This window comes from Sarcophilus harrisii, chromosome 4, assembly GCF_902635505.1.
Source record: "Sarcophilus harrisii chromosome 4, mSarHar1.11, whole genome shotgun sequence".
NCBI classification, from domain to species: domain Eukaryota; kingdom Metazoa; phylum Chordata; class Mammalia; order Dasyuromorphia; family Dasyuridae; genus Sarcophilus; species Sarcophilus harrisii.
In genome coordinates, this window is record NC_045429.1 from 68,394,625 (window position 1) to 68,410,229 (window position 15,605).

The 15,605-nt window shown below is 34.4% G+C and overlaps 1 protein-coding gene across 3 annotated transcripts in view; it reads left to right on the top strand.

Moving 5' to 3' along the window:
- The window catches only part of TOR1AIP1 (torsin 1A interacting protein 1), a 35,611-nt gene extending 29,835 nt beyond the window's left edge, over positions 1-5,776 (top strand). For all 3 annotated transcript variants that reach the window (XM_031936970.1, XM_031936971.1, XM_031936972.1), the window contains exons 10-11: positions 1,867-1,923; positions 3,373-5,776. In XM_031936970.1, coding sequence (XP_031792830.1) covers positions 1,867-1,923; positions 3,373-4,151 — 836 coding nt within the window. In that variant the 3' untranslated portion in view covers positions 4,152-5,776. The remainder of the gene's footprint in view (positions 1-1,866; positions 1,924-3,372) is intronic.
- The last annotated feature ends 9,829 nt before the right edge of the window (positions 5,777-15,605 follow it).

Below are 15,605 nucleotides of genomic sequence, written 5' to 3' on the forward strand. Positions count from 1 at the left end.
TATTGGCTCTTCAAATTATAACTATTTTGTGTAGCTAATGTGTTGATCTAGTTTTATAAGGGTTTTGTCATTTAATGGGTTGTTTAATCTTCTATTTGACAAACAAAATTGACAAACTTTCTATTGTATACAAAGCCTAGGCCCTGAAAAAGGTACAGAGATAAACAAGATAAAAACATTTTATAAACTATTAAAGAAATCAGAAGAGAAATAGGTTGTTTCTAGTTTAGGTGGGGGCAGGGGGTTTCAAATCATGAAGTCTGAGATTTAGAGCTGGAAAAAACTTTTTAAAGTTCATCTGGTTCAACTTTTATAGATGAGGAAACAAGCCCAGACATGGGGCAGTCACTTGCCTTTAATCACAAAAGTAGAATGTGGAAAAACTGAGATTTGAACTCAATCATTCACTATCTGGCTCCACATTTAATTTCAAGCCCTATCAATACCTGCCCTCATCTTTAGGAACTAGAGTCATCTAGTCCACCACCCTCATTTTGCAGATGAGGAAACTGAGGCATAGAGAAGTTGAATTTCAGTGAGCCCAGCCCCCCAACTTCAGATCCAGGATTTTTCTCATCCTATTTTCATATGTGACACTTGACCTCCCAGGATCCAATGGTGGAGCCCCTTTTTCCTGGAGCTAAATTGTGTTGTCCCTTCATGTTAATGTTAAGAGATGTTTACTTGGTTGCTTTGGTTACTTAGGGAATGGCCACCCTGGCACTTGCTATAGCGTATTGTGCCCAGATCCCTAGAATTTCTAGCAGTGATTATTCGAACAATGGTTAGGCTATTAATGGAAATGGGGAAAGCAAAAACGATGAATAGAATTTAGGAGAATAATGATGAGCTCAGTCTTGAATATATAGAGTTCAAATTCAGTTCAATACCTAAAATATATGCAAAGCACCAGCAACAATAGGACCTAACACAGGTCATGCTGTTTAACAGGAGAGAAAAAAACATTAGAAATTCCAGAAGGATGAAACTATGTCAGCTCGAGGTCGTGTGGAGAAAATTACCCCCCAGTAGTGCTCAGCCATGCAAAGTGCTTACTTTGGTAGACTTACTAAAGTACGGGTTTTTTAACTTTTTCATGCTATGGACCTCTTCAGCAATCTGGTGAATACCGGACCCTTTCTTAGAATCATGTTTTTAAATACATAAAGGATTACAAAGAAAATCAATTCTATTCAGATAGCATCATCAAGGTATTTTTAAAAACAAGTTTATGGACCTTAAATTTAAAACCCCTGACTTAAATATTTGTTCTCTTATATGAAGGTGAAGGCAGGAGGTAAAATCAGAAATGAGGGTAGTAATAATAGTCAGCATTACTAGATGCTAATGAGCTTTAGAATTGGGTCAGGATTGAGGAGACCCTTGATTTTGAAGTTTTCTGGTAACTTTTGGGGAAGTAGTTTCAAAGAGAGTCAGTTGAGGTAGGGGGAAAAATTGGAATCCATATGGTAAGATATTGAGAAGTGAGTAAGTGATGAGGAAATAGAGGCAATGGATGACTATTCTTTTTAAATGTTTGTCAGTGTGGTGAAATTAGCTCTATGGAAAAAGAGAATCAAAAGAGAAGGGAAGGGAGGAGGCAGTGATGATTGAAGAGACCAGTTTAGGGAAGGGAAGTGACCTCCTCTTAGATGATTGGGAAGATGAAAAGAAAGAGTAAAAACAGAAGCTGTGGAGCTGAAAGGCAGACCAACATTCTCTTGTTTAATTTCTTTTACACTGTGATAGAGTTTTTATTTTACCATGTAATTAAGAGTTTTTATTTTTCTTGTCTTTAGAGAGAAATACCACAATTTTAAAATCTAAATTAACTGACTCTGTTGTCTTTTTCAATCCTTTCAACAGATGATAACGTCCATAAATCAAAACTTAGAAACAAATCATTATTATCTGTCAACCAAAGTAAGTATTTTTATATTTCTACTTGACTTTGTTCTTCAGTGAAATTATGTTGATAATAAAGGTAATTCATAAAAATATAAAATCTCAGAATTGAAATAGATCTTAGAGACCACGTACTCTAATCTATACCTCAAACCTGAGCCAAGATTCCTTTCTAATTGTTCCACACTTAAGTTTTCTATATTGTTTTGACAATAGAATAGTTAAAGCCTGCCGCTCTTAAAGAAAGGTGACTTGAATAGTTCAGGAAAACATTGATTTTAGAGTCTGTTAAACATTTAATATCAGAAAAGCCACACATGGGGGAGCTTCTCTTTAAATTTTATTGGTGTCACAATCAAAAGGATGTAGGAAGTGAACAGACTAGAACAGATTTTGAGATATTTTTAATTCTAATGATTACTTAAGCTGGACCTTTCAGAATTCTGCTTTTTAAAATGTTATGTAAAGCTGAAGAACAAAGCAGCCCCATTCTCATTCTTTTGTAATCAAGGATGAGAATATCCCAAACTTAGTTTTGCTAGTGTTACATTGTTCATATCACAGAAAAAAATAGAATTGGCCTGTAATTTCCAAACACTGGAAATTTGCACCTACTAATGTGACAGTGCTATTGTACACTGAGACTGGGATTAGTACATATTCCAGGGTTCCATATACATATCTCAGTATACGCAAAAGATAAGATAATTTGGGAAGGAGGGAATGCTCTAGCAACTGGAAAAGCTAGATTTTATAGAAGACTGAATATAAAAGCAAAACCACAACTGTTATTAGTGATACATGGAAGAGATTAATTTAAATTATCCTTTTATTTTTATTCTCATATTACAGTTGCAGTATTAGAAAACATTTAATCTAAAATTGTCCATCTTTTAGGTATTATATCAACTGCTAATTTCCTATAATAAGAAATCATATTTTATAAATTTGGCCTAATACAGTTCCTAATTTCATATTGTCCTGTGCCACAGCAGAAATAAATTATATTTAGATATGCTCTGTGCTGTGATTTCTGAACTGCTTTGCTGCATTTTTTCTCTTTATTACTTTAAGGCTATTTTAAAAACCATATCTGCAGCTTTAGAATTTTAGAAATCTTTGATTTCTTAGATTAGAATCTTAGAAATAATCTTCTGTTACCTAGTGCCATATCAAAACAAACGTAACACATATTTTCTTATGCAATATTGAATATTTTTGCGTATGTATAACTTTAATAGATTGCTCTCTTTTGAAATATAACTATATCTTTAGTTGAAGAAATGATATCCTTCATTTCTTCAACCCTTCTTTTTTTTCCACTATCCTTCCCTTTATATCTTCTAAGTATTTCTAAAAGAACTAAATAGTATGTTGCAAAGTTTAATGTTAAATTTCAACGAGTTATCTTTCTATGGTGCTGAGAAAATAATATTTGTGTTTGTCACTTCTGTTATCCCTGAGCAGATCAGTCCAAAAAGAAGTCTTCTGTCAAAGTATGGCTGCTGGTAGGGTTAGTACTATCCCTTATTACCTCCAGTTTCTTCTTTTTCTGGACTTCAACTCCAAGTGTAGAAACAACTGCTGTGCAGAAATTCCAGAACCAGATGAAAAAACTTATGAATAAGTACCGAAGTCAGGATGAAAAGTTATGGAAAAGGAGCCAGATGTTCCTGGAGAAACACCTGAATAGCTCCCATCCTCGGCCCCAGCCCGCCATCTTGTTGCTGACTGCTGCCCAGGATGCTGAAGAAACGCTAAAATGTCTAAGTGAACAGATTGCAGACGCCTACTCCTCCTTCCATAGGGTTCGTGCAATCCGAATTAATGGGACTGACAAATCTACCCAAGACAGTGACCATGTGAAATTTCAAGTTGATCAGAAACTGAATGATGGGTTCAACAATGGCCAGAATGCAGCTGTGGTTCACCGTTTTGAATCCCTCCCTGCAGGCTCCACCCTTATCTTCTACAAGTACTGTGATCATGAAAATGCTGCCTTCAAAGATGTGGCCCTAATTCTTACAGTCCTACTGGAAGAAAAGACCTTGGGAACTGATTTAGGCCTGAAAGAGATTGAAGAAAAAGTGAGGGATTTTCTCAAGGCCAAGTTTACCAGTTCAGACACCCCTAATTCCTATAATCACATGGATTCAGACAAACTAAGTGGACTGTGGAGCCGTATCTCCCATCTAGTATTACCTGTCCAACCTGAAAATTCCCTGAAAAGTGGGGTCTGCTTATAACTGTTGGGAGAAAAGGAAATATGCCTCACATCCCAAGAACTTCTCAAGCCCTCTGACCAGTAATAAGAATTCAGAGCTCTTTTTGCAAGAACTATTTTCTTTTTAAAGGAAATTAAAGTTCTGTTGTAAACATAGGACATAGTGAATGCAAAGCACTGTAAATGCTTTTAATTTCTAAGTCATCTTAATAAGGTCTAAAAGAGGATCTTTTTCTTTGTTACTTGCAGAATAGCAAAAAGTTTCAGTTTGTTTGCAGGTTCTACAAAGAGTTCTCTTTGAGAAACTGGGGCAGAATCATTCTAGGTTTGATCTGATTAATGAATTGATAGATTTCCCTTCCCAACACTTTTCCAATTTTTTAGTTTGAGTTTTCTTCCAAAGCTTTCTTTGCCACCTGCCTTGCCCCTGCCCTCTACACTCCCACCCCCAGTGCTTATTCTTTGGCTTAATAGTATGGCAGCTCCTCATAACTATGGACTTTTCTGTTCTCTTTCCTCTAGCACATTTTTCTTTTTATGCATTCTGTTTCTTAGAATAACAGAAGCACTGGAAGTTTTCAAGTGTTGGGGAAATGGGTGAAGATGGGCAGGAATCTTGCACAAAATTAAATTTAACAATAAGCCATTGAGACTTGGATGATCTAGGTGTTTTATAGCATCCTTAATATCTCAGTTAATAATTCAGTTTTTCCTTTTTAGTATAGCCATCTTAAAATATTCTTCTTCCCCAAAGAAATTTCTGATCCTAATAAGATTTGGAAGGCATTGTATATTACAAGACTAAATTCAATCCCACTCCTTGAAAGGGTGGGCAAATTCTAGGTAGTTTATTGGTAAACATATAGGTTAAAGCTTTTGATTTTAATAAAAATTTGAACTTACAGGATCAGTAAATAATATTAACTTCTTTCTGTATATATGTTTTATTCTGAGACATTTAATGAAACTCCATGAAGAATATGAAAATTTACTATGCATATAAGTTTATTTTGAATGCCTCATGCCAAAAAAGAAAATAAAGTACCACAGATGAAGAATTTTTAAATGTTTATTTAATGTACTTATATATTTCAGTTTTAACTTTCAGTTTGTAATTTATAGTATTCCTGTCTCTTAAGTTGCCGTAGTTTTTTTTAAGATTCTTATAATTATGGAGTGACCTATGGAGGTTTTTTGTAAAACTTGGGAAATCTTTATTCTTTTCTTTGAATGTTGTTAGAGCTAGACATTGGTTTCATAATTACCTTTGAATGATCTACATTTGATAGTAAATAAATGGATAGGTGGTTCAATTCTTTGGCGAGGCTCCCTACATTTCATAAACCACATCCTTATTGAAATGATTTTTCTGGCAATCCAAAGTCATATTATTTGAATCATCTTACAAAAAAAGTTTCCAAACAAAGAGGAAATGATAGAAATATTGTCATTTTATAGCCACAAAAAGCATTGGGTTAGGGAAGTTAATGTTTTTATTAAATGTTTTGCTGACCAAATAATTTTAAGTGATTAATATGCTACTTATTGTACCTTTTGGAAACATTAATTGTAGCAGCTGATTTATAAATGACTTTCAAAACTATTTTAGTAATTTAAATAAATTTACTTTTTTGGTTTTTATTCTGAGTATGGTGTGAACTTAATGATAAGTCCCTCAGTATATTCTTTGTTGTTGTCTGCCTGACCTACTCACTTTTCACTGTCGACATGTCATTTTCCATCTCCTACCTCTGTCCCCTTTGCATGTCTGAAATGCACATTCTTCTCACCTTGGCTCATAAAGTTTTTAGTGTTGTCCTGCTCAGATGTTACCTTCTGTAGCAAACTTTTCTTTATCTCCTCCTACAAGTTTGTTAGACATTTCTCTCCTGAAATTGCTTTGTGTAATTATGTATTTGCTCATCTGTATATCTGTAATAATCTCTCAGTAGAATGTGAGCTCCTTGAAAACAGGCCTGTTTCATTTTTTTCCTTTCCAGCACTCAATAATGCCTTCACACAGTATAGTAGGTGCTAAATAAGCAGCTGTTGATTTGAACAATTTTTGAAGGAGCTTGTTTATATTTGGAGATTTGTTTTGGTTACTCTTGCTAAAGACACTAAAGCTAAAAAAGTTGGGTGTCCTTCACAAAAGTCATTCAATTCAACAGATGTGCTAAGAGCTTAGTACGTATAAGGACAAGAAATTTGGAAATACAATGATCCCTTTTAGCTGTGGATGGACCTTGAGAGGAGACTTCATTGAAGTGGTAACATCAGGGCTAAATCTTGAAGTGATGATTTCTGTAAGCAAAGATGTAGGGAGCATATTGACTTAGTAATAAGTTATGTACCTCATAGTCCTCTTCAGGAAAAAAAAATGAAGCATCAGTGCAAAATTCAAAATCTAGAAAATTGAGGAAATTCTCTTTTTTTCACTGACAATTGATTTACAGCTTAAGAACTATTGTTAAGATACCAGTCTGCTTTTGTTTACATAATTTTTGTATTTTGAATCTCTCGGGTAAGATGAGTTTAAAAAGACCACTGATCTTCAAAAAAGGAGTCGTTTTATTTTCTTCATTGAAAGGAAAGTAAGTATATGTAGGAAATAACTTGTACAGCCCATCATTGGGGCTATACAAGCCTCTTGCATAGGGGTGAAAACTAAAGCCCAGATTCTTGATGGTAGCATACCTTCTCAAAATGGGCTTCATAGTAGTAGTTAATTGGAATTAAATGAAGGCAAAGTGATTATTCTGATAGAACATTTATCAGGGATGTTTTTTGAGAGTGTGTATGTTAAAAGGAGATAAGGCTATAAAACAGACTTGATTTTTAATAAACAGACCAAATAGGAAAGTCCTAGAAAATAAAATTGTTAAATATTTATTTCATGCCTATTGTGTTCAAAGTTCTATACTTAGGTACTTTGGGGAAATGAATTTTTTTAAAAGAAGCTTAAAATCTAGTATAGATATGATGTAAGTACACATTTTTAATATAAAATATAATGTAAAAATTACAGTATTAAGAACCTACTAATGTGCTAGGCCTGAGAATACAGAAACAAATAAAATTACCTCTATTCAAGAAACATTCTATCAAAGTAGTTACTAATAATTAGTAGTTATTCATTAACATTTATATAGCATTTAAAGTTTGCAAAACTTTATATCCTCACAAACACTATACGATATAGTAGATACTATTATCTCCATTTTACAGATGAGAAAAGAGCTTCAATGGTTAGAAGGCTTACTTAAAACTACACAGAGCTGATATCTTAAAAATTACTTACATGTAATTTTTTTTTTCATAGAGACCTGTGATTTCATTGACATCATATCATGAGAGATGGAAAATCCCTCCATGGATTCAAATCAGTAACACGTTAGCAACAAATATTCTTGGATGGGTTACCTTGGAAATTCCAAGTGGTTAAGTGACTTAACCTACGGTCACACAAATAGTGTCATGGGCAGGATTTGAATAGGACAAACCTGATAAAGTTTGCTCATGGCAGTTCATGTATGTATATAATGGTATTTCAGCAAATCGTGCCATAAATAAGAAATAACAATTGTTATAACCAAAATATTCTTACTACCAAAGACAATAACCCAAAGAATTATAATTATTATTTCCATTCTTCCTCTATGAGCTTTCTCAGCAGAAAAATAAGAACAGATATCCAAAATTTTGGTATCATCTACAAACCCAAGGAAAATATCTTCATTATTAGATAATTTCAGTTTCATAAGAAGCAAAAACAGCAAAACAGACTCATGCTCCAGAAATCATTTGACTTCCTGCTAAACATTTAGCCCTCTTCTATTTTAGAAATATGACAATTAGTCATGGAAATGAATAACTTAAAAGGATAACTCAATTCAAGTTATTTGGGTGCTTATAATAAATCACTGTCCAGCAAAAAAGGCTGGAAATTTAGAGATGCACGTGATGTTTTCTGGAAATTTAGAGAAGCAGTTGATACTACAGTCTGAGAAATCCATGAATCAGGAAGTACCAGATGCTTGGGTACCAAGCTCACTTGAAAGACTAGTAACCTCATGACTCTTCACTCCCTGGGCCTCATGATTTCATCAACGACTCAATAGTGTTTGAATTTGATAAATTTGTAAGAAAATTTCTTAGGTGGCAGAAATGCCAAACCATAATAAAATTTCCAAAAGATTGTATCTTGTGACATAAATTGGTATGTTCCAAAAGCTAACGGTCTTCACTTTGAAATATTTCTGCTCCCCCAGGATAAGCTGGTTTGTAAATGTTAAGACTGTTCAAACCCAAGAGGAGGTGTCAAGAGCATCAGTCAAAGGGAAATTCAACTCCTCAATTCACTAACTTTGTCTTACTCGAACACTGTACCACTGTTATATCACAAAACCTTTCTGTTCCTGAAAGGTCTTCAACTTCTTACCTTCAGCAATTTCAGTTTTTAGAAATTAGCAGTGTAGATTATAGTTTAAATGCTAAAACTGATCACATATTTAGTTCTGAGCATCTCTCCAGCAATGAGGCAAACTATCTCCCTTTTATCATTCTAAAGTTTAGGGTTTTTTTACTCTATATCTCCCTTTTATAATTCTAAAGTTTAGTCTTTTTTTTTCCTACCATCAGGTTGAGCCCCCATTCTGAGTGCTCCCCCATATAGGTGCCAACTGCCCAAGATCTTCAGTTCTGTCTCACATGAAGAGGTGATCCTTCTGGCCAAGCCCTCTATCCATTAAAGTGATCTCATCCATCTTCCCCCTCCATTATCCACATTCTTTTAATTTTCTTTAGTGTCCATCTACTGGATGCTTTCCTGTTGCTTACACATACTCAAGTCTACCCTATCCTCAAATAAACATTCATCTGATCCATCCTCATCCCATATTTCTATCTTTTTTGTGATTAAAATCCTTGAAAAAGCAATTTACAATTGGTGTCTCTGCTGTCTTCTTGTTAACTTTACATTCTGATTTCTGACCTCATCATTTAACTGAAACTGCTCTCCCCAAAGTTATTAATGAACTCTCAATTACCAAAACAAATGAGCTTTTCTCCGTCCTCATCCTCCTTGACACCTCTGCAGCTTGTGATATTTTATCCTTGACACTTCTCTTTAGGATTCTGCAATATCACTCCTCCTGGACCTGCCTGAACATCCTTCTCAGTCCAGACAACATTTCTCGGTGTCCCTTTCTACACTGGGCATACCAATTTTTCTCCAGGGGTTTATGTGTCATGTTACCTCTTTAGAGTTACAAGAAAAGTTTCCCTAGGTTCCTATGCTAAAGAGCACCTGAGGTTGAAGGCAATTCCAATAGACTTGATGGAAAATACCTTCCACAACCAGAGATAACTATGGAGACTGAATGTGGATAAAATCATAGTATTTTCATCTTTTTTGGAGGAGTTGGTTGCTTTTTTTTTTCTCCCTTTTGACCAGAGTGTTCTTACACAGCATAACAAATAGGAAATATATTTAGAAGAATTGCACGTTTATGTTATCCTATATCAGATTGCTTGCTGTCCTGAGGAGGGCGTAAGGGGAGAAGAAAGGAAGAAAAATTTAGAACACAAAAGTTTTGCAAAGGTGAATGTTGAAAACTATCTTTGCACATATTTAAAAAAATAAAATACTGTTAATAAAAGAATTTTTTAAAAAGAAAACTGAAAAAATAGCACCTGAAATTTCTCCCAATGCACCCCTGCCATTACAAGATCATCCAAACAGAATTTCTAATTCATCCTCCACTAAGAGAAGCAAATTGGGGCTCAAGCTGACAGTGTTACAGGAAGCACTTTATTATCTCACTGAGATATCCATAAAACCTTAAGAAGAAGATGTAACTAGTTCTTTGAATCCCACTAGTCAGTTTCAGTGAGAACTGAGATGAAGACCTTCAAAACATAAAGTTTATATGCCTTTTAGTATAACTATCTCTCAGAGCTATCCCTAGAGCCCTCATGGGTTGTAATAGTCATATTCAGGGGATCCAACTACTCACTGTGAGTGAGCATTGATAAAGGAGCTCCAGAGCAAGTGCTATCGATAATAAAATATAGTGAAAATTAATTAGAGGAGTTGGTGGATTTGGATTCTGGGTTTTTTAAAATTTCACTCTAATTATCTCCCTTTATTTGAAAACTGTTCAAAAATCTTAAATGCCAGAATGTGACTTCTATGGAACAGAAAAAAAAGCCATTTTTAAGTTTTCCTCAAAGCAGTCCACTCTCTACAAAAACATTACCAACTGTACAAATAGACATGAGTGAAGTTGAGAACTATGAGGAACAGAAAAAGTTATCTTCCCTATTTAAAAAGAAAGTGTTTAAGTAAAGTTCTGGGCAAATTGAGAAGCCAAACATATTCCATTTCTCATGTGATATGAAGTCATACTTCAGATAAGAAAATACTTCTGGCGCCTTTCATCTGAGGATTTCTAGGCATTTCACTGACATTATCTCATAGTAAATGTTATTACTCACAATTTATAGGTGGATAAACTGAGATACCAAGAGATTAAAAGGCTTGCTTAAGAAGATGGAATGAGTCAGTAGTTGAACTAGAAATAATGTCATCCAGGATTTCAGGTTTCCTTTTTCTATGACTTAATCACAAGAGGCACCTTCCCAAACCCTTAAAAAAGAAAAGGAAATCATTTACATGGATTTTCATAAACCTGCTTTAAAAATCTTATACATTCTACCATAATTAACTTTGGCAATCTATTTCTAATTCCTTGTGGAGAAAGGTAATTAGAGTTAAATTTTGAAGATGAAATCTCTTGGTTTGGGTTGTTTTTAATAAAATTGACTCAGGTTCTACTCCAGTTGCAGTGGAATCACACCATTTTGCCTTCAGTGGTTGCAGTGTTTTTTTTTTTTTTTTTTTCCCCTGAGAGAAAAGAAGTCTAGAAATTGCTCCATAATTTGGATCCTTTCCAAATTCTGACTGGATCCTGCAAATGTCATGAGGCCAAAAGGTATTCATATTCTGTAAGAGCAGAGGTTAATGCTACTTCAAAAATTCCACTCACCATTTTTCATTAGTAAGAATTTTCTCATAGATCTTTTTTCATCCTGTCAGGAAAAAAACAAGTTTTCCATATTCACTTAATACTGCTTGTTTAAAAAAAATGAGTAAACATGAAGTTTAAATGATCTTTGCAGATTCTTGAGCTAACATTAAGTTGGAAAAACAGGATAAAAAATGAAGTGCTTGAGGTACCATATGTAATTAAATGTGAACTCTTAAGTATATTTTTAGATGGGTCATTGATAAATGGATACCTTCTTTCCTAAGGCCTGAGGAGAGGATTAAAGGTTTCTTTTTTAGCAGCATGTACTTCAACAGGCCCTAAACCAGTGCAAGGAATTGAATATCCACATACCTAAACAGACTTATGTTTTTCAAGTCTTTGATATCATTGGGGATGAATGCAGCATTCTTAATTCTAGATATTCAGGCATGAAAAATTGATTTTCAGATGTTTTCTTTGTGTGAACATAAACATTTTTTTCTATTGTACTCTTTTTCTCTTTCATGTACAAGTTAATGGATAGACAGCAAGGGAAGGAAGAAATAAGCCTAGTAAATAGAAAGGCTGCTCTTTCAACACCACAAAATCCCAATTACTAGCATTTTTTTCTTGGTCACTGCTCATTTGCAGTGAAATCCACATACATGCTTACTACCTCAAACCTTCTGGATGTAAAATGTTTCTCTGATAGATGCATTGTTATATATGTAAAATAAATAACAATGCAATTGTGCATATTTAATTCCAATTCTGTTAGAAAATGAAGTTGGATTTGCAACTAAAGCTCCAGTGTTCTCCTTCAACAGGTGGAGGCATCCAGTCTCAGAATTCCAGGAGCATTTTCAATAACTGATATGCCTCATTAAAACCTGTGGGTCTTTTTTCAGAACTGGCACCCAGCTGCCTCTTTCTATTTTTAGAAGGGTAACACAGATCTCCTGCCAAGAGTGGACAACTTCCCACTGCCTGCTGAAGGCAGAGAAAGATCATCCTTCAAACTATGGCCTGGTCTCATTACACATGTCCCCTGGCAGCTTCATATCACTAAATATTTTTGTTTCTTTAGAATTGCAGCTGTCTTGCTAAAAGATGTTCCACAACATATTTCATTTTACACCACTTGTTCATGTAGATAATCCTGAAATCTATATGAACTCATTTTCTATAAAGCATTTACTTTGCCTGTGGTTAATTGAACTGCCATATTTGTTAATTGTATTATCTAAAGAGGGTGCCAGCAAGTAATCTCAGAATTAGATTTAAAGAAACTTAGAGATCATCAAGTCTACAGATTTTTACAGATTTTACAGATGAGGAGACTGAGGCCCCAAAAGATCATAAAGGTAGTAAGGAATAAAATTACAATTCTGACCTAGGTCTTCTGACTCTAAATCATGTCTTCCCACTCTTTGAAGAAGAGGAAATGCTTCTTCTTTTTCATTGCTGACCATTAAATGGTACAAATTTTTAGAGAGGTTTGTAAGATCAACATGGGGCTGAATATGGGAAATTCTGGTTTGGTTGATTTGATGGAAATACCAGATTTCAAAGACATTTTCATAATGAAGATTTAAAATCATTATTAGGAAACAAATATGATCTGTGTTCTCACTGATGTGGGTACTCCCTCCTATGATGCATACAACCATTCATCTGTGCTTACTCATTGTATGTCACTCTTGTCCAAATTCTTCCATAAAAGATCCATTATCACAGGGCGGGGATCTTCTTTTTGTTCTTCCCACGGTTAGTTCTAGTCACACACATAGCTCCCTGATGAGTCCTTTACCCCACTTCTTGCAGGCAATTGCTCATTTTTACTACCTAGGCTCATCTAGCATACATTTCTCTGTGACTTTTTAGATGACTCTGAGGTTTAATTAAATCCTCAGATTATTTTATATCTCAAGGTTGGATAATACTACTGGAATGATATTACTAAAAAGATGGGTCTTTAATTTTAGAGTTATAAAGACATGGTGCATTTTCTCAAGAGCAATCCGCCTCACTGTGCTCCTTTTTTCAATTCTGGGTCCAGTTGACTTTCCACTTGTAACCTTTATCCAAAATACGTTTATTTTCTGATGCAATGACCAAACATCATTCCAAAAGTCCAATGATGAAATATGCTAACCACCTTCTGTCTTTATTGATAGATCAGCTCCATGAATTGTTCATCCAATTGCATCTCACAGTTTGGACAAGAGACATTTTGCTTTAATGCTGTGTATAACAGTCAAGGAAAATTCCTTGAAGTGATTATGAATCTCATTTAGGAGACTGTGAAATGTTTTGGGCTTAATGCAATCAATGGGGGAAGGAAAAGGAATAAACCTTTATAAATTGCCTACCATGTGCCAGGCAGTGTGCTAAGGCACTTTTTACAAGTAGTATCTCATATGATCCTTACAACAAGCCTGGAAGCCATTATTGTCCCCATTTTACAGATGAAGAAACTAAGGCAAATGATGATTAAGTTACTTGCTCGGGATCTCACAGCTAGAAAGTATCCAAGGACAGATTTGAACTTAAGTGTTCCTAATTCCAGACCCAGAGCTCTATTCACTGTACCATTAGCTGCTCCAAATCAACATAATGTCATCCAAAGAAATAATAATTTTAAAAATTCTTCCTAGGATTAAATCTATGGTGCATTTAACTAGATTTAGATTTAGCAAACATTTATTAGTGCTTATTGTTTGCCAAACACTGTGCTAAATGTTTTACAAATGGTAAGTGCAATTCTTATCTTACTATACCTAATTTGCAGATGAGTAAACTAAGGCAAAGAGATGTTAAGCAACTTGCTCAGAGTCACAGAGTTAGTAAGTGTATGAGGTTATATTTGAAACATACCTCTTCATGACTCCAAGTGCAAGGGTCTATCCACCTAGTTGCCACCATACAAAATATTTATAACACCTCTTTTTGTAGTGGGGAATAACCAAATAGATCATAGTATATGAATGTTATAAAATGTGGCTGCTCCCATGGGAAATGACCAAAGTGATAATTTTAAAGAAACCTGGGAAGAATTATATGAACTAGTACAGAATCAAGTGAGTAGAACCTGGAGTTTTGTCTTTTTTTTAAATAATAGCTTTTTATTTTCAAAATATATGCAAAGAATTTTTGTTCTTCTTCCCAGGTTAAAACCTTCTGAATCCAATTCTCCCTGAGCAACAAGAAAACTGTTCGCTTCAGCACAGATATATTGTATCCAAGATCTACTGTAAACTATTTAACATGTATAGGACTGCTTGCCATCTTGGGGAGAGGGTGGAAGGAGGGAGGGGAAAAATCGAAACAGAAGTGAGTGCAAGGGATAATGTTGTAAAAAATTATCCTGGCATGGGTTCTGTCAATAAAATTTTATTTAATAAAAATATATATATGCAAAGATAGTTTTCAACATTCACCCTTGCAAAATCTTGTGTTCCAAAGTTTTCTCCCTACTTTCCCTCCACCCCATCCCCTAGATAGCAAGTAATCTAATATAGGTTAAATATGTGCAATTCTTCCATGCATATTTCCACATTTATCATGGTGTACAAGAACAATCAGATCAAAAAGGAAAAAGAATGAGAGAAAAAAACAAGCTAACAACAACAAAAAAGTTGAAAATACTATGTTGTGATCCACATTCAATTCTCCACAATCCTCTTTTTGGATGCAGTTGGCTCCCTTCATCACAAGACCATAGGAACTGGCCTGAATCACCTTAGTGTTGAAATGGGCCATGTTAGAGCATTTTTAAAAAAAATCATATTTTATTTTTCCAATTATATGTACTTTTAAATTTTTTATATTTAATATTTTTTATTTTCCCCACTTATATGTAAAACAATTTTTATATTTATTTTTAAAACTTTGAGTCCTAGGTTTTCTCTTTCTTCCCACCTTCATCCCACCATTAAGAAGGCACATGTGACATTATACAAAACATTTCCATAAAAGTCACATTGTGAAAGAACACATAGATCTCTACCCCCAAAAACCTCAAGAAAAAGTTTTTAAAAAGAGTATGCTTCAATTTGTTCTAATTATGTGTAAAGACACTTTTTAGCATTCATTTTTACATCTTTTCCCTCCTTCCTATTCTTTCTTCCCAAAATGGCAAGCAATTCAATATTTTATATATGTGCAATCATGTAAAACATATTTCCATATTCATGCTGAGAAACAGGCCAAAAGGAAACACACCCACATAAATAGTGAAAATATTATGCTTCTATCTACATTTAAAAAAAAATCTATCAGTTCTTTTTCTGGATGTGGATACCATTTTCCATCATGAGTCCTTCAGAATTATCTTGAATCATTTTATTGATGAGAATAGGTGTCATTCACAGTTGATATTTTTGTTTCTGTGTACAATGATCTCCAGGCTCTGCTTATTTCAGTTAACATCAGTTCAGTGAGTC